At 46.3% G+C, this 24,975-nt stretch overlaps 1 protein-coding gene across 4 annotated transcripts in view; it reads right to left on the bottom strand.

The window, feature by feature from the left end:
- Positions 1–24,975, bottom strand: part of AOPEP (aminopeptidase O (putative)) — a 423,521-nt gene that overhangs the window by 160,021 nt on the left and 238,525 nt on the right. For 3 of the 4 annotated variants that reach the window (XM_055578991.1, XM_055578990.1, XM_055578989.1), the window contains 2 exons: positions 12,540–12,729; positions 8,396–8,505 (listed from right to left, as the gene is read on the bottom strand). In XM_055578991.1, coding sequence (XP_055434966.1) covers positions 8,396–8,505; positions 12,540–12,729 — 300 coding nt within the window. The remainder of the gene's footprint in view (positions 1–8,395; positions 8,506–12,539; positions 12,730–24,975) is intronic. The other variant, XM_055578992.1, reaches the window with a different exon arrangement.

Raw genomic sequence — 24,975 nt, 5'->3', positions numbered from 1 at the left:
GCGTGGTGTGTTTGCTTTTAATCTTACCCTTTCTCTTTGTAACCAGGCGTTCTTCTACTTTTAAAAAAAATGCTCTCCTGGGAATTCCCTGGGAGTCCAGTGGTAGAAGCTCTGAACTTCCACTACAGGGAGCTCAGGTTCAACCTCTGGTTGGGGAACTAAGAACCCACATGCTGTGTGGGGTGTGGCCAATAACTATCTAGAAGAAAAAATTCTCTTAACTTCTTAGCAAAATTCACTTTGGAACATTCCAGCCAATTGTAAGTTTGTGAGGAGGAAAGGTAGGTGTTTCTAGGCTCTGTTTGGTAAAGAGACAGGAGCCGGGTGCCTCCGTGGTCGCCAGCTGGAGGGTGGCAGCCACAAAAGAAGAGACAGAAGCCAGAAAAAACCAGGAGAGAGTGAGGCTGGCCATGGGGCTGCGTCCTTGAGCCCTCTGTCACTCGTTGAGCAAACATTTACCTGGTGCCAGAGGGTCTAGATGACAGTACCTAACACGTGTTGAGTATTTACTATAAGTTGAACCACAGGAAATTCACAATAGTCAGTCATTTTAGATATATCAAAATGGCAATTTCCTGTGATTTAGTCTAACGCATGTGTTCTAAATGATTTGTATGTACTCATCACATTTATTGCTCACATTCACCTACAAAGTGGAAACTGTTGTGTTACTATTCCCATCGTGCCGTGAGGAGCTAAGATCAGTACGGTTGTGCACCTCTCTCAAGGTCACATATTCCCATCCTGCCGTGAGGAGCTAAGATCAGTACGCTTGTGCACCTCTCTCAAGGTCACATAGCAAGTAGAGTCAACACTGCACTCAAATCCAGGCGTTTGGCTTCAGGGCTGACTTAACCCGATGCTACTTTTCCTGGGTTGAGAACTGAGCACTAATGAGCTCTGGAGAGTTTAGGTCTGCATCCTCAGACGATTTTTTTTTTTTTCTAAAAAGAGGCAGGGTAGACTAGATCTTGGCCAAGAAGGCACTGGGACTGTTGCCCTTCACCTTGTTCAAGTCGTAACAAACTTCACAAAGCTCACGTATTCAACCAGTTCCTATATTGGGTCGGTCCTTATCTAGGATCAGAGGCAGCTTTACATCCTTTTATTAGAAGCTGTCTTGAAGCTGTATGGACATTTCAATCAGTTTTGAAAAACCCCAAATGACCATTTAAGAAGAGGGTCCCAAGCTCTTCAAATCTCAGGTCTGGGTTCCTGAAAGTGAAAGTGAAGTCGCTCAGTTGTGTCTGACTCTTTGTGACCCCATGGACTGTAGCCCACCAAACTCCTCCGTCCATGGGATTCTCCAGGCAAGAACACTGGAGTGGGTTGCCATTTCCTTCTCCAGGGGATCTTCCCGACCCAGGGATCGAACACAGGTCTCCTGCATTGCAGGAAGAAGCTTTAACCTCTGAGCCTAAAACAGCCATCTAATTCTATCTGGCCTCTCTACACTCTCTCTCTGATTGTATGTTATCCCAAAGGCTGGGTAATCTTCCCAGAATTCCATTTTCACTATGTCATTCTTGGAACTGAAAAAAGTTTCCCACTGCCTAGACAGTCACATGCAAACTCTTGAATTTGGCATCAAAGGAACTCCATTACTCAGCCTGGTCCACCTTCAGTCTCATAACTTCTTAACGGTTCTCCTAGTCATTTCTCACTTAATGGCTATGTCCACAATCAATTCACTGTTTATGCCTGCCAGGCTTTGCTCATTGAGCTCCTTTCCCTTCACTGCTTTACTAGCGTCAATGCAATTCTCTCTTACCCTCCAAGCTCAAGCCTCACATCTTCTGAATGGCCCTTTCTAAATAAGCTTACAAATATTAAACTCTTAGCTCTTTGAATTCTGAGGATGCAGCCTAGAATTTGTCTATCTACTCTCTTGTGAACAATATTTCAACTTTGAATAATATACAAAGAAACTCAGACAGAGATCATGTTGTCTACAACATTCACTTCTTCAGCATTTATCAAGCACCCAGCATTTAGTATTCTTGCCTGGAGAACCCCTATGGACAGAAGAGCCCAGCAGGCTACAGGGAGAAAGAAAGAAGAAAAATGGAAGATGTTAGTTGCTCAGTTGTGTCTGACTCTTTGCAATCCCATGGACTGTAGCCCACCAAGCTCCTCTGTCCATGGGGATTCTCCAGGCAAGAATACTAGAGTAGGTAACCATTCCCTTCACCAGGGGATCTTCCCAACCCAGGGATGGAACCTGGGTCTCCAGCATTGCAGGCAGATTCTTTGCCATCTGAGCCACCAGGGAGGGATGGTGTCATATGGACAGTTCAGCATTCACATCTGATCTTTAAGAGAGAGTTGGAGGTTTGGGAGCCTGCAGCACAGATGACAGGTGTGGCCAGCTGTGCCCATGCCTCACTCATATCCCATGGGACCCTTTCATCATTTGTGTTCACGTAAGCTCTTGGCATGTTCTCTGTGACTCTTTGTCAGATGTGACCCTCAGGTTGCCTGAGCCTATTTCGCCTGTGAACACAAGAACCAGAAGCACCTGGAATGTATTTCTCTCTCAGCAATGATGACAGGTGCTGGAACATTCACACTCTGGGCTCCTTGCCCCTGATGGTGACCACTCTGAAGCTGACCCACACTGCCTCCAGAGCACTCCTGTATAACCTGACTTGATATCATGGCACCCGGCTTGGCCATCCATTCTCCCTTCCATTTTCCCCTTCTGAGACTTCTTCCTAACAAATCTCTTTGACAAGAATTTCATCTGCTTCGGAGGAACCCCCCTAAGAGAAAGTGTTTAGATGAAACCACTCCAGGAGGATGAGCAGTCGGGAGGGGGTCCCCTAGGGAAGGCCAACTCTAAGTACAGGAAGATGAAGACTGTGAAGGAGATGGAAGGGGGACAGCAGAGGGGACCGAGGAGAACCAGAAGAGGGGCAGCCATGAAAGTCAGGTGATAGAAATTTCCAGAAGGAAAGAGTTATTAACAGTACCAAACCAAGCAGAGGAGCCTAATACGGTAAGATTAAGAGGAGAGGAGCCTAATGAGTTAAGCCTAATAAGGTAAACTATGTTTACAGAATCTGGTGATCATAAGGGCACCGGGCCCTTAGGAACAATTTTCCCTAGACTTGTGACCCGGTTCATGTCCAAAGTGACGGGAACTTCTTCCATGGTATGCTAATCTTCCTTCGCATCTCCCTTATAGGCAGAGGGGTCTAAAGCTTACTCATATATGTAGCTCTGTGATATGCATCAAGGCATATTCATTTCTAGTTCTGTTTCTGGAAACAGACATTTCTCTTTAGCTGTACTGAGACTGTCAGGATGGCACTCAGACATCTGAGAGGTCAGGATAGACATGGATGCTGATGTGCTTACAGAATCAAAGGCTGGTGGCTTCAGTCTTTCCTCTGGGGCAGGAGCAAGAGAAGGAAGGGAGGGTGGGGAAGGTCTGGAATAGATACCAAAGGCAACACAGAAGGGAGCTGCCCAAGGAGGAGCGAAGGGATTTATTTGTGCCCACAGGACCAGTGAAGACTGAAAGAAGAATTCCGAGGAGTGTTCATGCTCAGGGTGGAGGAGCAGTGGTGAAGACTGACACTCTGGGCTGGAGTTTTTCCATGAGAAAGGCTTGTGTGGCTGTGGATGGACACGTTCCCACACGTGGGTGGGAAAAGATTGCTGTGTTCTTGAAGGATTAGAAATAAGAATTTTGAGAAAAACTTTAAAGGTGAAGACTTCATGCATACTAGAGAAGGTTTACACATAGGCTTTTAAGGGAAAAATGGAAAGCAGTGCTCAGGTACTGTGCAAATTCAAAGGACTTGTGTCAGGAACATTCCATTTTGGCCATAGATAGAGTTACAGACTTGAAGGGTTTCTTCTTATTATGGGATGTCTTTGTAATGGGGCGGGGGGAGCAGCGGGGGATTCACGAGGAAGATAGGAAAAGAGCTCACATTTCTCTAGAACCATATCAACTGTGGAGGCAGTAGCTAGAAAGAGCCACGTCAGACTCTGGGCTTGTCAGCACCTCTTCAACATGATATATTTTAAGGTTTTCTCAGCACGAGCTTGACTTTTAACAATGAATCCAGAAAAGGGGGGAAGTGATAATAAATCACAAACAATAAAAACCAACAGAGATTTCTTCTGACCCTGCCATCGGAGCTCTTTCATCCCGCTGGCCAGTCATGATACGCTAACTGAAAGCACTTGGAAGAGGCCGGATGTAGCTATACCCTGGAAACCAGAGGCACGGGAGCCTTTCAGAAGGCACCTTGCTTATCAAGAGTCATGGCTGCTACACTGGACAAGGGAGGGGCTTTTAGGCTGGGGGTTGGGGAAAGGAATAGGACAGAGTAAAGCGGTGGCTGCCAGGCAGGGGAGAGTGGAACGGCAGTAAGATCAGGCTTTGCAGGCTGAACGGTTCTGCCCGGGGTGGTGGAGAGGTGAGGGAGGGTCTGGAGATAGCCACTGGGGTCTCGTCTATGGGAAAGGCGTTTTAATAATTAACAAATGAGAAAAGGCATGGAGCCAGCAGTAATGTGACCCTAGCCTTTTGAAACTGTGCCTTAGGAGCCTGCAGGCACGGTACAGACTCCCCAGCCAGTGAAGCCTGAGAGAGCTAGGAAAACACAAGGAACTGCTGTAACCAAATAAAACTTACCACTAGGTCGATTTAAGACACATTTGATGAGAGCTGTAATTCAACACTGGGAATATGGAAGGTACAAATGGAACAGGTCTTATACATGACTGAAATTAGCAAGTCAGAGACAAACATAATTTTAATTTTTCTCTTCTCACTTTGTTAATATTCCTTTAATATCATCAACACAATATTGAATTTGCTGTTTCCCTATATTGACTGAAATAATCAGACACACTCATGTGTAAAAACACAAAGATGCTTTGGTCTAAGAATTCTTTTTTCAACACAACCTTCATGTCCTTCCACAGTTCAAGATGCCTGGAGTTTTCTTTCATTCTTTCTTTCTTTTACTACAACTAAATGCTATATCGAGTTCTTCAGAGTCAAGGAGATAGGGTAGGGAAAAGAGGATTATTTCAACTCCCACTCTGCTCTTAATCAGCTATATGATGTTGGACACCTTAACCAGTCTTTCAAAACCATGAGTCACCTAAGTGAAGATGTGAAATAGCCAGCAGGAGAGGTGAGGAAGGACCATTAGTGAAGCAGAAGGTAATCAAGGAGACTGTGACACAGAAGCCAAGAGAAGAAAGTGTTTTTAGAAGGAGTGGTCAACCATGTTGAAAGTTGTTGCAAAGATAAGTTGAAGTTTCCATTGCATCTGGCAATGTGAAACCAAGACTTCTAAATTGTTCTTGGTCCATTATTTCAAGACCATGGGGTATCTTAAAAGAAAGGGGAAAAAGATAGCATCTTTGATTATCATTTTATGAGACTTCTTTCCCAAGGTCTTATTTGTGTATTAAAACAAAAATCTGAGAATAAATTTTTACAACCCTGGTTTTTCCTTCCACTTTCTGTCATTCTAGGTTCTCTGTGCCTATCTAAAGGAGAATTCTAAGGGATGCGAGTAAACTGAACTGAGACTATACAATTCAGGGCAGGTTCAGAAACATTTCCTCTTCATTGTAAGTGCATCTGATAACAATATTTTCCATACTGATGTGCAACAATCTTTCAAATGCACTCATTTCATGGTTAGCCTAAATTTAGGCAAACACAATTTCTGAATACTAAGAAAAACAAATGCCATAATAAGCATTCTAGCACAAGGGTCTAAAAATAGTGTATTCCTTCTCCCAGCTCCACACACAAAGGAAAAGCTCTTGGACGTCAGAAGTTCCATGAACCCCTGAGACAAGGCTCTCTGCATGTGTGTACTGACTTCCCAGTGGACATCTGGCTGTTTATATGTTGGGAACACATTTCGTCAACTAACTTTAGCTATAATATCCTTACCCACTTGGATGGTCTGTGGTCATTCAGAACTGGAAGCATCGAAGGGACTTAGAGACTTGGAAAGCGGGGAAACTGAGTCTTGAGAGCCTTGAGTCTTGGCGGGATTGGTGAAGTTACACAGCTCATACACCAGTCTGTTCCTGCATCAGCCTCCTTAAAACAAACCTCCCAGGCTCTCACCTTGCTCCCCTCCCAGCACAACTCCTCTCACAAAGCCCAGACTCAGTGTCTCTGCTTCCTGACCTCCCATTCACTCTCTACCCACTTCAATCTGACTCCCTTCTCCACAACTCATGAATAAATGCATGCATGTCAAGGTCACCAACATCTTTCATGTGATCCAAACAAAGGTCACTTCTCTCCATCCCTTTTACAACCCCCTCAGCAACATCTGACACCCCACTTCACCTTCTTGACTCATCTTCTTTCCTGGGTTCCATGACTCCTGGCCTCTGGGTTTTCTCTACATTGATTTTCCCAGTTTCTCTGCTGACTCTTCATCTTCCTCCCAACCTCTTCTCTCACTTTTTTTTTCTACCTGCTGATTTCAACGGGCTCAGAATTGTAAGTATCCATAGGGTGAATGTTTCAGTCTCTCCACTGAGCTCCTGACTTGTAAACCCCACTGCATTCTCCATACTGAATGTCTATTTGGCACATCAAACTTAACAACACGCAAGACAGAAATCTTTATTCTTCCCTCCAAAGCCTGCTCCTCCCAAAGTCTTTACCATCTCACCAAATGGCATCACCATCTGTCTACCCAGCTGCTCAAGTCAAAAGCCTAGAAGTCATTCTGGACACTTTCATTTTCCTTTTCTCCATATTCAATAGACCAAAGACCTGCCACTTCCACTGCCAAAGCATGTCTTAAACAGGTCTGCTTCCTGCGTCTACCCCACTGCCACCAGGACCGCTAGTGTGAACTACTGCAGCCTTCGAACCCTTCTCTTTGCTTTTCATCTGCTGCCTGCAGTCCATGCCACACAGTGGCCAGGGAAGCAGTGTAAAAACACCAGACAGATCAGATCCTCTGTCCGTAAGGCCCTGGAGCAACTCAGGACAACGCCGGATGATTCAGCTCCCACCCGCCTCTCCCGACCTTCCAACCGCACCACCACCGTCCTTTCTTCCTCCACCCCAGCATGCCAGGCCCTTTCCTGCCTCCAGGCCTTGGTGCTCCTCCAAGAGGCACTCCCCACCCTCCCTACTATAAATCTCCAGGTTCCTGTCACATCAGCTTCTTACTGCTTGTAACTAGCTGTGCACACAAGAGGGTCTCTACTGAGTGAAAGTTCCGAGAGAGCGGGGACCCTATCCACAGTGGCCATGGGTGTCACCATTCTGGCAGCTGAGGGAAAGGATGCTCATAGTGGCACTGGGTGGGGAGGGCAGGGTCCTGGCTCCTAAACAATGGATGAGTCAGCTGACGCCTGTGGTTAGTGTGCGAGGGAAGACATCTCCCTGGGAAGAGCGGCCACACCCAGCGCTGCTGCACAAAAGCACTGGCCAGCCTCTCCGGGGTCAGGCTGGGCTCGGCATTTCCCTCAGACCTCGGCCTTAGCGTGCAGTCACCGCAGAGGGGGGTTTTATTGAAAAACAAGTGGCAACAGAACTGGTCCAGGCAGGCTTCTACCCAGGCGGTAGACTGGCCCTGGGGGCTGCCATCTAAAATAAGGGGCGATCCCTGGATGGCCGCCTTCCCACCTGTCTGACTGCAGATTCCAAAGGCTTGGCTCCAGTCAACAGGGGGGCAGGAGGAAAGCTTCTGTTGCCATAGTAACCACAGTGCTCCTGGGGCCTAGGCTCAAGGTTTCAGATAAACAACTATTTAGAGAAGTGAAGAAAAGGAGAGAAGAGAAACCCAAAAAAAAAAAAAAAATGGTGAAATGGCGAGAAGTAATCCTACAAGTGCTGCAAGACACGCTCTGAAAATAAAACCAGGGAGCCAAGAGTAGAATCCTCCCACCAGCACGGGAGTGGCCTCCTGCCGGGGACCCAGCCGGAACAAAAGGCCCCATTGACACAAACATCTGTTACTACTAAACACTTAGGAATCAATATTTTCCTAAAGGCTTTTTTTTTTTTTTTTCTTTTCTCCTTTTGGCTTTAAAGGGTTACTGTCTGCCAGGCTACCAGACCCTCACCTTCTCCAAGTCAACGGTCACCGTGTAAAGTGACTATTAGAACTTCAAATGAAGAATTTGATCCTGGAAATGGCCCTGTGTTAGTTTTTTTCCTGAACACAGATACCAGGAAAATGTCAGAAGGCAAATCCAAACCCACGCCCTGAAAGACTTAAAATGTTAACAGTCACATCCCTGGGAGGATGAGTAATCTAGCCCAATTTAAATTAAAAAGGAAACCCAGCAGATTTAAGAGATGGCCTGGATGTGCCTTGAAGGGAAGCAGGAGTGTGACAGGGAGGACGGGAAGGTGACAGGATCATGGGGGCTTTACCTCAACACCTGCATTTCCTCCGGGGAGTTCTGCACCTCATCCTGGAGGCGACGCCAGCGCAGGCAAGCCCTCAGCTCCTGCTGCTCCTGGGCCTCGTGGGGGGCCAGCTGCTTGGAGCACAGACGCACAAACACACATGCACAAAACAGTCACTGTTGTCCTCTGCAGAGTCAGAGCCGCCCAATGGAGCGGCGGGCTTTGTTTCAGGGGGGATGGCACAGACAGCCCCCACTGTGCCTTGTGCCCCACAGGGAAAGTCCGAGGGCCAAAGAGGTCTTTTAGGTCCTCAAACGAAGAACCAGCCCTCCCTCCCGCGCTGCCTGTTTGGGAGGTGCTCCCTGTCCAACAGCCTCCCTCTCCCCCCGACTCCAGCCCCCGTCCGTCCTGCCCTGGAGAGAGCAGACCTCCCTAGGGGCCGGTTTCCACTCTGATTCCATCCAGCCCTTTCTTGCCTTGTCTTTTCGCACAGGGTGGGAAAGGTCCCCTCCATTTACCTCCTATTTTTTCCCAGCCCCCGGTTTTGTTAAGGGCTGTTTACAGTGGAGCTAATGTAACCCAGATGACTCTGTTTGCATATAACCAGGAAGAGCCCAATGCCTAGACTCCCTCTCTGGCGGGAAGGCCATCACCCCTGCCCTACTGAGCAGAACTGGCTGCTGTCATCCGTGTGCTCACAAGGCCCCTTGGCTTTAAATGCCACGGGGGGGGTGGGTGGGGTGGGAGACAGGACACCAACTGGGGAGGGAACTGTCAGTGTCTACAGGCATTCCTGGAAACTAACAGATATTTACTGATTCTCTGCTAGGCCCTGGGGACATAATGGACACAACTATGAACTTGAGGAGTCCAGGGAGACAGATGAGAATATTAACCATTGGAGTCCAGTGATGGTAGGGGTTGAAGAAGGACCCCAGAGCCCCCCGGACAACCAGGGTGTTCAGAAGGTTTTCCTGTGGAGGAAATGGGGTTTGGTCCTCAGGGAAAGCAGGAGTCAGCCAGGAGAGGAGAAATTTCAGGAAGAGGGGAAGCATGTACAAAGCTCATGGGGCCTGGAAAGAGTGTGAAATGTTTTAAAAATGGGGAAGATTAGGGTTGGCCAGGGAGCAGGTTGCCATTCAGGGAGGGACAGAAGTGCCAAGTAGCTAGCAGTGGTGATATGATCAACAAAATTTGTGTGTCCTGTTGTTATGGACCGAATTGTGTCCCCCTAGCAGAAACCCTATGTTGAAGACCTAGTCACTGGTGTGACTGTGTTTGGAGATAGGGGCCTCTAACGAGGTAATTAAGGTGAAACGAGTTCAAAAGGATGAGGCCCTAATCCAATAGGGTTGGCGTCTTTGTAAGAAGAGGAAGAGACACTGAAACTCTCTCTCTGGGCCATGTGACAACATAATGAGAAGATAGCCCTCATTAAGCCAGGGAAGAGAGGCCTCACCAGAAACCAAGCCTGTCAGCACCTTGATCTTGAACTTCCCAGCCTGTTTAAGTCTCCTGGTCTGTGGTACTTTGTTATGGCAGCCTGAGCTGACTAAGATGCCTGTCAAGAAGTCTAGACTTTCTCCAAGTCGATGACAAGTTATATAACTCAACTTGCCACTAATTCAACTCACTTCTCTCTACGGAATCCCACTGAGAGGAGTGGAGGTTTCTATCTCCTTGTTCAGAGGTCCCCCACTCCCCTTTGCTGTACTTGATAACGTGTGGCGCTGCAAAGTACAGTCTCCTGGGCAGAAAAGTAACATTGCACCCTCATGCCTTGTTCAGTGATGAAGTAACCTGTTCGGGAGAGTCCCCTGAGGCTACCCACCCTTTGCTGCCCTGAGGAGCACTTTTCTCTGGCTGAGGAGGCTTGGCAGGGACCACCAGCAGCTCAGTCTTGTTGAACCTTCAAGGAAGGGATCAGAGCAAGGGATGAACCCTGGAAATGTTTCCAAACTTTGTGCTGATTCCAGAATGGACACTTCGCTTCAGGGGGTGTCTTTGTTTTCACATACTGACGATTTATTGCATGTACCTTAAAGGATGATGAGGTGGACTGTCCCCTACTCCAGGTTAAGGGTAAAGGAGGGACAGAGAAACTTTAACCCCTATTTTCCCTTTGAGGCTCATAAGAAGTCATCTCCTCCAAGAAGGTTTTCTGGATTTTCTCATATCTAGCCTCTTTCACCTTTGAACTCCCATACCAATTAGTGTTTACCTCTGTTTTCTAACTTATTTTCTTCTTCCTTCCACTATATGCTTTCCTTATCTTCAACATTAGACTCTGACCTTTTTCAAAGCAGCGTTGTGGACTTAGCCTTTTTTCTCTGTGAATCTAGCAGAGAACGGACACATGGAAGATTTATAGCTGTGAGATGCAGCCAGGCCAGCTTTGTGCCTCTATCAGTGCTGATAGATGCGGGGCAGAACAGCTAGAGGCAGGACCCAAGCAGAGAGATTCCAGGAGGTAGAGGCAAGAGGAAGGATAAAGGGGGACTGCTCTTTGGGGATTCAGGACATAAAGGGCAGAGAGATGGTCATCAGACACCTGACATACACTCATGAATACCAGAATAGCACAAATCTGATTGTCTCAGATGGAAGCACCTCAGGGGAGAGATGTTGAGAGAGGCACATTTACATTAAACTTATTCAATCCTTGCTGAATGCCTACTCCATGCAAGGTGGTGGCAAAAACAAAGATGACAAGAACAAGAAGGACAACTGGTATTTCTTGCACACACTCCATGTGTCAGGCATGGTGCTAATAAGCTCATTCACACACCACCCCTTCCACTCTGCAAGGTTAAGCGTTTTACAAATGAGGAAACTGAGCCTCAGGGAGGTGACTTAACCTCCTGACACTCACAAAGCTGGTAAGCAGCAAAGCTGGGATTCCAACCCGGGTCCTACTTCAAACCCAGCCTTTCTGCTCAAGAATCTGCCATGGGACCTCTCTTCACAGGATTCTGCGTGGAGGGGGACACAGCTATGCACACTGCTAGCTCAGTAGCCAAGGTGGGACAGCGGGGTGGGAGGATGAGCAGGGCACTGTGCCACTGTGAAAGAGGTTATCGCCTACTCATGAGGATAGGAGGAAGAAACAAGTGAGAAAAAAGAGGTAAGTACAACTACTGTGGAAACTCAAAGTTTCTAGAAGAGCATTACTGAACTGTGAATGAGATGAAGAGTCTGGGCTATCACAGGAAGCTGACCTTGAGCTGGCTAGTGAAAGATATACAGGATTTCAACAGGCAGAAGGAACTGGAACAGAATCATGCAGATGTGTACAAACTTGTGAATTTCAGAATTCAAATAGTTCAGTATGCAGAGATGGTAGGGGAAAAGATGTGCCCAGATATTAGGAATTGGAAAACAAGCAGGAAGCAGGTTAGCTGCCACAGCTTCCTTATTGCTGGTGGCTAATTCTTTAAAGTTGAGCTTGTAAACTAGGAGTGTGTTGAGCAGGTCTGGCCTCAGTGTGTATTTGGTCTGCATGTTTTTCACACTGATAAATTTCACATAAAAATCCAGAGTCATAGTTTCTTTTAAAACACTAGAAGTCCAGGCTCTATTGAGCCTTCCTTTCAACAGGACAGCAATTGCTCAGAACTGAGGGGAGGCGGCCGGTGTACCACAATCCTCCCCGTTCCCTAATCTGCAACATCCGCTGCTTCATTCCTCATTACTTGCAGCAGACACCTAAGATTTTGACTCTGGATTTAAAATTTCATCTCATCACTTAACAAAGCAGAACACGGTCGATGTCAACACAACCACAACCCCAAAGGAGTGCTCGAGTATGCCGCAGCACCACCTGTTCTGCAAGTCTTTGCTCAAATGTCTCTCATCAGAGACCTTCTCCGATAAGCACCTTCTAAACCAGCACTTCCTCCTCCCCTCTCTATCTGGCTTCATTTTCTTGACAGTACTCATCCCTGCAAGTTGCAGATGCTGTCGTTTACCTACCTGGTCTCCCTGTGATCACTAGATGGCGAACCCCAGTGAACCCCATGGGGAGCAAGGTCTCGCCTCTCATTTACAAAGCAAACAGAACAAGTGCCGAGGTGCATAATGAGCACTCAATACCTATCTGTTGAATGAGCGAAAGACTCAGTTGAACTTGACTCTGGGTACTGAAATGCTTAGTGCACTTGAAACTTACCTGCTGTGCCTTGGCCCAGAATACATCTTCCAAGTGAGTGGCGAACCCTTCACTCAGCCACTCCTCCGTCCAGTCTCGAGCCCCAATCGCCAGGCCAAACCAGGCGTGAGCAATTTCATGGCAGAGACGGGTCCCACAGAGCTGGCTCATTCCAGTCAAGGTGCTCTGAGAGAGGAAGACGATGTGTGGGCTGTGGATAATGGGGGAGAAAACACACAAGAGTCTTGTCAGGGCCTGTAGTCATGGCTGCCCCCTGGGGCAGCTTTCTCAGCCCTGCCAGCCTGTTATTATCATGCGCATGCTAGATCACGACCGATAGGCTCGCAGCTTAGATGCTTTTAAAAATAAATAAAGTGGCAGTTTGCGTTCCTGGCAGCGGTTCAGGCTGCCGTTTCTGCCAAGCAGTTGTCTCCGTCATCAAAAGGCTATTACCTGTAATAAGTAACCTGCACCGAGGTTTACACTGAAGAAATTACAAGGCTATGGAAGCATTTACCCTGAAATCTGGACTGTAAAAGAAGAGCAGGTGTGGGAACGTGAAGCCCATGCTGTCAAGACAGTGATCAAAGAAGACCCTTCAGCCAAAAATCCGAGTGGCTTACAGACAAAGTGAGAAGTCACGCAGAAGGACAGGAAAAGCCGAGAAGAATGGAACCAAACATTTTCTCTTTCAGGCCAGGGCTGGTTACAGAGGTAACAAACTCACAGGTGCCATGGATGGGTGAGGTTTCAAGAGACTCTGATAAAGGCTGAATCTCTGTAAGGCTGAGATTTTCAAAGGTATCTTTTCCTATCTACAGATGCTTGTAATTCACATGCCACAATGATAGGCAGAGAGAGAGAAGGAAGTTAACTCACTCAGGTGTGCAAATGGCCCCAGGGCTGGCACCAGCCAGGGAGATTTATTAATATCTAATCTCATTTCCCATACTTTGCTTTAAAACCCCAAACACCATGATTAGAGCTGCGTTGATGAAATGGCAGGAAGGGAGGCTGAAGAGAGAAGAGGTAAAGGGAGTGTCTCTTGTGCTTCGGTATTTCTCATTTATCCAGGACTTGTTTACAGTCTTATGAATGAAGAATTTGCTTTGAAAAAAAAAAACAAACCCCTCCTCCATCAATTGAACACAAGCAGTTGTGAAACCTTCCAAATTAAGAAACTGTACACACTGGTTCCTTCCTTTAAAAGCCATGCATTTGCCATCATGTGGGCTCTGCACAAGCCAGAACTGCTTGCAGATTTGTCCTCCGCCCCCATGGCCACCACTAGAGAAAACCCCACCTGTATTTCCCTTGCACAACATCACCCATTCAGCTCAGGGAGCTCAACTGAAATCACGGCAGTCATGTGTGCCAAAACAGACAGCTTTCATGTGAAATAATAACAGGGCAAGCACGCAAATGAGAAAGTGTCTGCCAGGATCTCAGCAGAGTCCACCAGAAACTCCGGGAAATAAAAGTGTAGCTGGGACATTTAGGATACAAGGGTGCAATGCAGCAGGCGCCAACAGTATTTCAGAGCACTAACTCAGAGGAAAAAAAAAAAAGGAAGGCAGGGAGGAACGCAGGAAGCAAAGAGAGAAGGGTGAGAGAGAGGGAGGAGGGTGGGGGCGAACCAAGAGGCACAGGAGCTAAACTTCCTCTTCCTGAGAAAGTCACCCATGGAGAAGACAAACTGCGAAACCTGGCATTTTCAAGTAAATGACCCTTTGCTCTGGCATGCGCAGTGCTACAAAGAAAAGCCACAGAAATGTACCAAGTAAATAACATTCCAGACATACTGCTGGCAGCACTTCACCCTTTTGGCTAAAACAAAACAGAAGTAACTTCAGGCTTTGTAAACAGGCTCAAAGACAAGCCTGCATTGGAAAGGTCTGCTGGCCAGAGACCCAGACGGTGCACGCAGAGTTACAGACATGGTGTGGCTGAGCTGACCCCACGGCCCAGGAGGGGTACACACGTTGATGACTGTGAAATTGCAGACTGTTCATGAGGAAAAAGCCTGCGCTGTCCACAGCAACCTGCTGGCTGCTTTGTCCCAGTGTGGAAGTTGATCCAGGCCCTTTTATGCAAATATCAAAGTCTGAGAGGGCTGAAGGAATGCACAAAGCAGCTGTGTGGGGGTGGCATTTCATTTTCCTGTCCTGTAATTTTTCCCCTTCAACAGTCTTCGTTGTCTCCACCGGACCCGGTATTTTGGAGATACACCCTGGCCTTGGTTGGGCTCAGGACAGACCCAGACATTGCTGGAACGGTGCCTAAATTCCCGTTCCCTGTCCTCAATACTCTCTTCCTAGTCAGGGAGGAATGTGTTTCCTACTGTCTTCTGAGAAAACCGAAGCTTAAATTCCTTCTAGATTGGAAGGGTGTGCGTTTTGCTTGATACAAATGACCCTATTATCAGTGGAAAACATGACCTTCTCCCTGAAAAGCAATTTTCCAGTTTGAGAACCAGACCCCAAATTCTCTTGCAGCGGAGTTTTCTGTCTAAGGTTGGGTTTTACCTATGGATCATACCTCCCTATAAAGAAAATGGCTTCTTTCTTAAACTAAATAAAAACACAGAGTGAGGTTTTGATAATCTTTCTCATGGGTTGTTAACAAAATCCTGACATAAAAGGACCAATAGAATTTTTTTTCAAGTTAAGGAGAATTTACTCCTCTCCTTTTGAACTTAAATGTCAGGATTTTTAACGGTAACTGGAATTTTTAAACTGCTTTTTTTCAACAATGAATGAAGAACAGTATAATGCTCAAACTCACTTCAAGGAGTAATATTAAATATTCCTCTACCAACAGATAATCTCTTTCACACCCTCCTTCAAAATAGAATGAATGTTTAGAATTTTCTACTCAAACCTTTCACTTGATTTATAAGTTTCACCCCTGGGCTCCTCACATTTTCCCAAGTTGTCAGAATTGTATTCATGGTCCTAGTCAGTCAGCCGGGCATCAGTCTTCACTCTGACAAGCTCCATTTGAAAACGGGTTTTCTTTTTTCCCTTGAAAGGGCCTGTGTCAACTGCCTCTACAAATGCCAAATTGTTGATTCATCATCATTACAGAGGATGGAAGATAATCACTTCAGTGACATCTTCATCCTAAAAATGGTTCTTTTTAAAAATGTTTTTCAAAATCACAGAGTTGATCATTTTTCCCAAATAAGAAATGGGTGGGAAAGGAATATTTTCAACTCTCAAAAAGCACAATCCCTCTTATTTGTATTCTCCGTCATAAATTCTCACTGCAAGTGATCTTGGAGCCAGCGGGTAGAGCAGGGGGCGGGGCAGGGCAGGGGCGGGGCAGGGCAGAGCAGGGGGGCGGGCAGGGCAGAGGGGCGGGCAGGGCCCCAGCGGGACGCGTGTGCTCCTTCCTTCCCGGGAGACCACCAGCGGGGCTGCCTCCAGACAAAGGCCACGTGGTATTGTCTGTCTGCTGCCTCCCCCCTCAAGTTTAAAAATATCGTTTCTGGTCTAAACAGTTTCTCAAGACTGTTCCTAAAAGCTCCCTCCTCACGCAGATTAGAAGGCCGTGTCCGTTAATTTAAAACACGCTTCTAGCAGAGGAGGAAGGAGTGCCTTCATTACTCTCAGGAGCCGCTCCAGTCCTTCGGGAGGAATTCAATTTGGAGAGGAAATGGAGAATTTCATCAGATCTTAAGCAGGGGCTGGTGTGTGATTTATTTCTGCTTTGTCCAGGGAGACGTGACCGGCGTGGCCCACCTTGCGGCTTGGGGAGAGGCGCAGCACCGGGCCCCAGCGGGTCAGAGCAGGCTGCAGGCCGACCCAGAGGACAGGAAATTGCTTCTGGTTAGGGACAAGAAGAACCCCAGGGCACCCCACCATTATCCTGGAGCAGATCCAACACGCCTTAGGGGCAGCAGATTCACTTTTATACAGGTCCTTGGGAAGTGCGTCCAGGAAACAGACACATACTCACCAAGCTTGAACTTATGGGTTCAAAGTTTCTCACAGTCTCAACAACATGTGGAGCCCAGCATTCCATTCCAGAGAGGAAAGAAAAATCAAGAAAGAAGGGAACCCTCAGTACTTCCAGAGTTAAACTGGATAGTTCTAAAAGGACCTCATGATTATGTGAAAGCAACTTTTGCTTGCATGACTTAATTAGTTGCAAATATAATCTGGATAACTGAAAGGTTAAAGATTCGGAATGCTTCCCAGGTGACTCAGTGGTAAAGAATCTGACTGCCAATGCAGGAGACACAGAAGATGTGAGTTCTATCCCTGGGTTCGGAAGATTCCCCTGGAGTATTCTTGCCTGGGAAACTTGATGGACAGAGGAGCCTGGTGGGCTACAGTCCATGGGGTCACAAAGAACTGGACACGATTGAGCATGCATACGGGAGAAGGCAATGGCACCCCACTCCAGTACTCTTGCCTGGAAAATCCCATGGGCGGAGGAGCCTGGTGGGCTGCAGTCCATCTGTGGGGTCGCTAAGAGTCGGACACGACTGAGTGACTTAACTTTCACTTTTCACTTTCATACATCGGAGAAGGAAATGGCAACCCACTCCAGTGTTCTTGCCTGGAGAATCCCATGGACAGGGGAGCCTTGGTGGGCTGCCGTCTATGGGGTCGCACAGAGTTGGACACGACTGAAGAGACTTAGCAGCAGCAGCAGCAGAGCATGCATACAGACTCAGAGTAAGTAGCTTGGGGCAATGTGAAAGGGAGGACAAATAGGAGTTACCCATCCCTTGGTAACATTTCATGCAAAGATGGGCACAAGAAAGGACAGAAGTGGTATGGACCTAACAGAAGCAGAAGATATTAAGAAGTGGCAAGAATACACAGAACTGTACAAAAAAGATCTTCATGACCTAGGTAACACGGTGGTGTGATCACTCGCCTAGAGGCAGACATCCTGGAATGTGAAGTCAAGTGGGCCTTAGGAAGCATCACTATGAACAAAGCTAGTGGAGGTGATGGAATTCCAGTTAAGCTATTTCAAATCCTAAAAGATGATGCTGTGAAAGTGCTGCACTCAATATGTCAGCAAATTTGGAAAACTCAGCAGTGGTCACAGGACTGGAAAAGGTCAGTTTTCATTCCAATCCCAAAGAAAGGCAATACCAAAGAAAGCTCAAACTACCGCACAATTTCACTCATCTCACACGTTATTGAAGTAATGCTCAAAATTCTCCAAGCCAGGCTTCAACAGTACGTGAACCGTGAACTTCCAGATGTTCAAGCTGAAGTTAGAAAGGGCAGAGGAACCAGAGATCAAATTGCCAACATCCCTTGGATCAACGAAAATGCAAGAGAGTTCCAGAAAAACACCTACTTCTTCTTTATTGACAATGCTAAAGCCTTTGACTGTGTGGATCACAACAAGCTGTGGAAAATTCTTCAAGAGATGGAAATACCAGACCACCTTACCTGTCTCCTGAGAAATCTGTATGCAGGTCAAGAAGCAACAGTTAGAACCAGACATGAAACAACAGACTGGTTCCAAATTGGGAAAGGAGTATGTCAAGGCTGTATATTGTCACCCTGCTTATTTAACTTATATGCAGAGTATATCATGTGAAATGCCAGGCTGGAAGAAGCACAAGCTGGAATCAAGATTGCCAGGAGAAATAGCAATAACCTCAGATACACAGATGGCACCACCCATATGGCAGAGAGCGAAGAAGAACTAAAGAGCCCCTTGATGAAAGTGAAAGAGGAGAGTGAAAAAGTTGGCTTAAAACTCAGCATTCAAAAAACTAAGATCATGGCATCCAGACCCATCAGTTCAGTTCAGTTCAGTTCAGTTGCTCAGTTGTGTCCGACTCTTTGCGACCCCATGAATCACAGCACGCCAGGCCTCCCTGTCCATCACCAACTCCCAGAGTTCACCCAGACTCATGTCCATCCATTCAGTGATGCCATCCAGCCATCTCATCCTCTGTCGTCCCCTTCCCCTTCACCTCCTGCCCCCAATCCCTCCCAGCATCAGAGTCTTTTCCAATGAGTCAACTCTTCACATGAGGTGGCCAAAGTACTGGAGTTTCAGCTTTAGCATCATTCCTTCCAAAGAAATCCCAGGGCTGATCTCCTTCAGAATGGACTGGTTGGATCTCCTTGCAGTCCAATGGACTCTCAAGAGTCTTCTCCAATACCACAGTTCAAAAGCATCAATTCTTCGGCACTCAGCCTTCTTCACAGTCCAACTCTCACATTCATACATGACCACGGGAAAAACCATAGCCTTGACTAGATGGACTTTTGTTGGCAAAGTAATGTCTCTGCTTTTGAATATGCTATCTAGGTTGGTCATAACTTTTCTTCCAAGGAGCAAGCGTCTTTTAATTTCATGGCTGCAGTCACCATCTACAGTGATTTTGGAGCCCCCAAAAATAAAGTCTGACACTGTTTCCCCATCTATTTCCCATGAAGTGATGAGACCGGATGCCATGATCTTCGTTTTCTGAATGTTGAGCTTTAAGCCAACTTTTTCACTCTCATCTTTCACTTTCATCAAGAGGCTTTTTAGTTCCTCTTCACTTTCTGCCATAAGGGTGGTGTCATCTGCATATCTGAGGTTATTGATATTTCTCCCGGCAATCTTGATTCCAACTTGTGTTTCTCCCAGCCCAGCGTTTCTCATGATGTACTCTGCATATAAGTTAAATAAACAGGGTGACAATATACAGCCTTGACGTATTCCTTTTCCTATTTGGAACCAGTCTGTTGTTCCATGTCCAGTTCTAACTTTTGCTTCCTGACCTGCATACAAATTTCTCAAGAGGCAGATCAGTGGTCTGGTATTCCCATCTCTTGAAGAATTTTCCACAGTTTATTGTGATCCACACAGTCAAAGGCTTTGGCGTAGTCAATAAAGCAGAAATAGATGTTTTTCTGGAACTCTCTTGCTTTTTTGATGATCCAGCGGATGTTGGCAATTTGATCTCTGGTTCCTCTGCCTTTTCTAAAACCAGCTTGCACATCAGGAAGTTCACGGTTCACGTATTGCTGAAGCCTGGCTTGGAGAATTTTGAGCATTACTTTACTAGCATGTGAGATAAGTACAATTGTGCGGTAGTTTAAGCATTCTTTGGTATTGCCTTTCTTTGGGATTGGAATGAAAACTGACCTTTTCCAGTCCTGTGGCCACTGCTGAGTTTTCCAAATTTGCTCACTTCATGGCAAATAGATGGGGAAACAGTGAGAGACTTTATTTTGGGAGGCTCCAAAATCACCTCAGATAGTGACTGTAGCCATGAAGTTAAAAGACAGTTGCTCCTTGGAAGAAAAGCTATGACCACCCTAGAGAGCATATTAAAAAGCAGAGACATTACTTTGCCAACAAAGGTCCATCTAGTCAAAGCTATGGTTTTTCCAGTAGTCATATATGGATGTGAGAGTTGAACTATAAAGAAAGCTGAGCAGCTAAGAATTGATGCTTTTGAACTGTGATGTTGGAGAAGATTCTCAACAGTCCCTTGGACTGCAAGGAGATCCACCCAGTCCATCCTAAAGGAAATCAGTCCTGAATATTCATTGGAAGGACTGATGCTGAAGCTGAAGCTCCAATACTTTGGCCTCCTGATGCAGAGAACTGACTCACTGGAAAAGACCCTGATGCTGGGAAAGATTGAAAGCAGAGGGAAAAGGGGATGACAGAGGTTGGATGGCATCACTGACTTGATGGACATGAGTTTGAACAAGCTCCGGGAGTTGGTGACAAACAGGGAAGTCTGGCATGCTGCAGTCCACGGGTCACAATGAGTCAGACATGACTGAGCAACTGAACTGAACTGAATTCCTTGGTCCTGGAGAAAAGTTTTGAGAGTCCCTTGGACAGCTAGGAGATCACACCATTCAATCCTAAAGGAAATCAACCTTGAATATTCACTGGAAGGACTGCTCCTGAACCTGAAGGTCTAATACTTTGGCCACCTGTGCAGAGAGCTGACTCACTGGAAAAGATACAGGGGAAGACTGAAGACAAAGGAGAAGGGGGCGGCAGAGGATGAGATGAATAGATAGCATCACCAACTCAATGGACATGAATCTGAACAAACTCTGCAAAGTAGTGGAGGATATAGGAGCCTGGCATACTTCAGTCCATGGGTCACGAAGAGTCGGACACAACTTAGCGACTGAACAACAAACTCAGAACATGCTTCCTCTTCCTCTGTCAGGTGTGATGTGGTTATGTGCCCGCATCTCACCCGGTACATTTACAAACCAAATGCTCAGTTCCGGCCCCTTCATCTCTACAATAAAATCCCTCAGTCCCCCCAGATGCAGTCTAAGGTAGGGGACATAGCTGTTGCCCCAAAGGAAAGAGATGGCCCAGATGGATCTGGAGGGCCCCTGCTCCCCTCTGGCTCTGGGACTGCTTCCTTCTGCTCCATCAGGCATTCCACTCTGGCCACATAGTGTAGTCTTAGACTGGAGCCTTATGAGACATGGGGATGTGGCCCTTTCAGTAGCCGGAGATGGAAACCAAATCTAACAACTGGAAGAAAACTTACTGCATCTGTCCAATACAAGGATTTAGGTTTGAGAGAAAAGGTTAAATTAGTATGTGTTTTCCTTTAAAAATGCTAAATAGCAAAGAGGCAGTAAAACATGTAGTCACTTATCTAAATGAATTTTGGCTCAAACTGCTAACATGACTATAGCAGAGAGTGGAATCCCCAGGGCCAGAGACTTCTACCAGAAACATCCTTCTTCTAAAGACTCAAGTGCTTGAGTATGTGCAGTATGCTAGGCACTGTATTTTATATGCATCATCTAATTTAATCTACCTCATGACCTCAAGAGACAGATTTTATTATCATCCCCATTTTAGAAATGATGAAAGTGACGTACAGAGAGGTAAAGTGACTAGCTCAAGGTCACACACCTGGTAAGTCATGGAACTGGTATTTCTGCTCACACATTCTTGACCCCGAAGCCCTACTCTGACTTACTCTGCCCAGGGTCACTCGGTTTAGACCTGTGATTTCAAGATCACCCTTCCTCTGTGCCATCTCAGGCCTAGTGGTGCAATGATCACTACTCTCCCTGGAACTCCATTTTCTGTGTTCACCCAAGAGGAGCCACCAGCCATGCCCTGCACCTCTCTCTGTTCCTTAAATTCTTATCACAGTGAGAACTGACCGGAGGTAACCAGACCTTGTGATCAGCAGAGGTTCAGCCTCTTCCCAGTGAGAAGGAAGGTAGGGAAGGAAAGGAGAGGGGAAAAGAGAGGGGAGCATCACTAACACAGCTGATGCCTGCCTGCTCCACACCCTCCCCCCGCCCCGGAAGGGCTGAATTCCTGAGTGCAACACCCTTCTTCCTAACTTCATTCTCTGCCAGGTCCTTGTGGGCCACTGCAAGGAGATGCTTAGACAGGCAAGTTCGAGGGCGCATGGGTCAGTCCTTAGGGTAGCGTTTTAGGATCCCAGGCAGGACGACATGCCATTCTGCTACTGCCCCTCCCCAGCCTCCACCTCCCACCCACTTTTGTTTAGGCCTGACTTCTTTTTCCTAAATAGATGTTATTTTTTTTTAGAGAAGTTTTAGGTTCACAGAGAAACTGAGCAGAAAGTAACAGAAATTTCCCATATGCCCCTGCCTCCACACTCACACACAGCCTCCCTCACTATCAACACCCCCCATCAGAAGGTGCTTTTGTTATTAGAAATGACAGCTCTCTTGATGCATCACCACCCAGGGGCCGTAGTTTACATTAGGGTCCACTCTTGGTGTGGTGCACGCTGTGAATTTTGGACAAACACATCATGACATGTATCCACCATTATGGTATCCTACAAAATAGTTTCACTGCCCTGAAAATCTTCTGATTTTTCTTTTTTTCAAGAAGAGATGGTTTAAAGCAGGTCACAAACTCAAAGGACTTCAGGAGCCAAGAAGATGACAAAAAGAGGGAGGTGGATAACGCAATGGAGGGAGTAGAATAACAGTGGGAAAGTAGACAGTGACACGGAGGAAGTAGACAAGGAGATGAGAGAGTAGAGAGAGATAGGGGAAGTAGATAAGATGGGGGAAGCTGATAACAAAAGTAAGGAAGCAGACAACAATTGAGGGAAGTCGATAAAGAGATGGGGAAGTAGATAAGGAGAGGTGGGAAACAGATAAAATGAGGAGAGGAGATAACAAAAGGTAGAGGGTAGAAAACAAGATGGGAAGTGGAAAACAAGATGAAGGAAGTAGATAACCATATTCAGTTCACTTCAGTTCAGTTGCTCAGTCATGTCCCACTCTTTGCAACTCCATGAACCACAGCACGCCAGGCCTCCCTGTCCATCACCAACTCCCGGAGTTTACCCAAACTCATGTCCATTGAATTGGTGATGCCATCTAACCATTTCAACTTCTGTCATCCCCTTCTCCTCCTGCCTTCAATCTTTCCCAACATCAGGGTCCTTTCAAATGAGTCAGCTCTTCCCATGAGGTGGCCAAAATATTGGAGTTTCAGCTTCAACATCAGTCCTTCCAATGAACACCCAGGACTGATCTCCTTTAGGATGGACTGGTTAGATCTCCTTGCAGTCCAAGGGACTCTCAAGAGTCTCCTCCAACACCACAGTTCAAAAGCATCAATTCTTCAGCACTCAGCTTTCTTTATAGTCTAACTCTCACATCCATATATGACTACTGGACCTTTGTTGGCAAAGTAATGTCTCTGCTTTTCAATATGCTATCTAGGTTGGTCATAACTTCCTTCCAAGGAGTAAGTGTTTTTTAATTTCATGGCTGCAGTCACCATCTGCAGCGATTTTGGAGCCCCCAAAAATAAAGTCTGACACTATTTCCACTGTTTCCCCATCTATTTCCCATGAAGTGATGGGACCAGATGCCATAATCTTAGTTTTCTGAATGTTGAGCTTTAAGCCAACTTTTTCACTCTCCTCTTTCATCAAGAGGCTTTTTAGTTCCTCTTCACTTTCTGCCATAAGGGTGGTGTCATCTGCATATCTGAGGTTATTGATATTTCTCCCAGCAATCTTGATTCCAGCTTGTGTTTCCTCCAGTCCAGCGTTTCTCGTGATGTACTCTGCATATAAGTTAAATAAGCAGGGTGACAATACACAGCCTTGATGTACTCCTTTTCCTATTTGGAATCAGATAACAAGATTAGGGGAATGATAATAATATAGGGAAACAGGTAATTACAGGACGAAAGTAGAAAACAACAGGAAGAAGACAAAATTTAAAAAATAATGCTGTGCCAGAGCAAACCAACCCAAGGACAGGAGCTACAAGTTTATCATCTCTGGTTTACAGTGGTTATCTCAGGAGAAGTGCATGGTTTCATTGCATGTGGAGGTGTAACTCCTGGATCCCACCATGTTTTCCATGGCTGCTCATAGAAGACAGGGTAAGGCCTGAAAGCTGACCATGGATAACAGCTGGGAGGAGAGGGGGCTCTTACTGAGGCACAAGGAGAGGGGAAGGGGTGCTTCTGGGGAGAGGGTTGGCCTTGGCCAACTGCTAAGAGAAAATAATAGCATGATAATGACAAAGACTTTGTGTGGATCACAATAAACTGTGGAAAATTCTGAAAGACATGGGAATACCACACCACCTGATCTGCCTCTTGACGAACCTATATGCAGGTCAGGAAGCAACAGTTAGAACTGGACATGGAACAACAGACTGGTTCGAAATAGGACAAGGAGTACGTCAAGGCTGTATATTGTCACCCTGCTTATTTAACTTATATGCAGAGGACATCATGAGAAACGCTGGGCTGGAAGAAGCACAAGCTGGAATTAAGATTGCCAGGAGAAATATCAATAACCTCAGATATGCAGATGACACCACCCTTATGGCAGAAAGTGAAGAGGAACGAAAAAGCCTCTTGATGAAAGTGAAAGAGGAGAGTGAAAAAGTTGGCTTAAAACTCAACATTCAGAAAACTAAGATTATGGCATCTGGTCCCATCACTTCATGGGAAATAGATGGGGAAACAGTAGAAACAATGTCAGACTTTATTTTTGGGGGCTCCAAAATCGCTGCAGATGGTGACTGCAGCCATGAAATTAAAAGACACTTACTCCTTGGAAGGAAAGTTATGACCAACCCAGACAGCATATTCAAAAGCAGAGACATTACTTTGCCAACAAAGGTCCATCTAGTAAGGCTATGGTTTTTCCAGTGGTTATGTATGGGTGTGAGAGTTGGACTGTGAAGAAAGCTGAGCACCGAAGAATTGATACTTTTGAACTGTGGTGTTGGAGAAGACTCTTGAGAGTCCCTTGGACTGCAAGGAGATCCAACCAGTCCATCCTAAAGGAGATCAGTCCTGGGTGTTCATTGGAAGGACTGATGCTAAAGCTGAAACTCCAATACTTTGGCTGCCTCATGTGAAGAGTTGACTCATTGGAAAAGACTCCGATGCTGGGAGGGATTGGGGGCAGGAGGAGAAGGGGATGACAGAGGATGAGATGGCTGGATGGCATCATTGACTC

Source organism: Bubalus kerabau, chromosome 4 (assembly GCF_029407905.1).
Source record: "Bubalus kerabau isolate K-KA32 ecotype Philippines breed swamp buffalo chromosome 4, PCC_UOA_SB_1v2, whole genome shotgun sequence".
Classification (NCBI taxonomy): domain Eukaryota; kingdom Metazoa; phylum Chordata; class Mammalia; order Artiodactyla; family Bovidae; genus Bubalus; species Bubalus kerabau.
The sequence above is the reverse complement of the archived record's forward strand: the minus strand, read 5'-3'. Positions and strand labels throughout refer to the sequence as shown.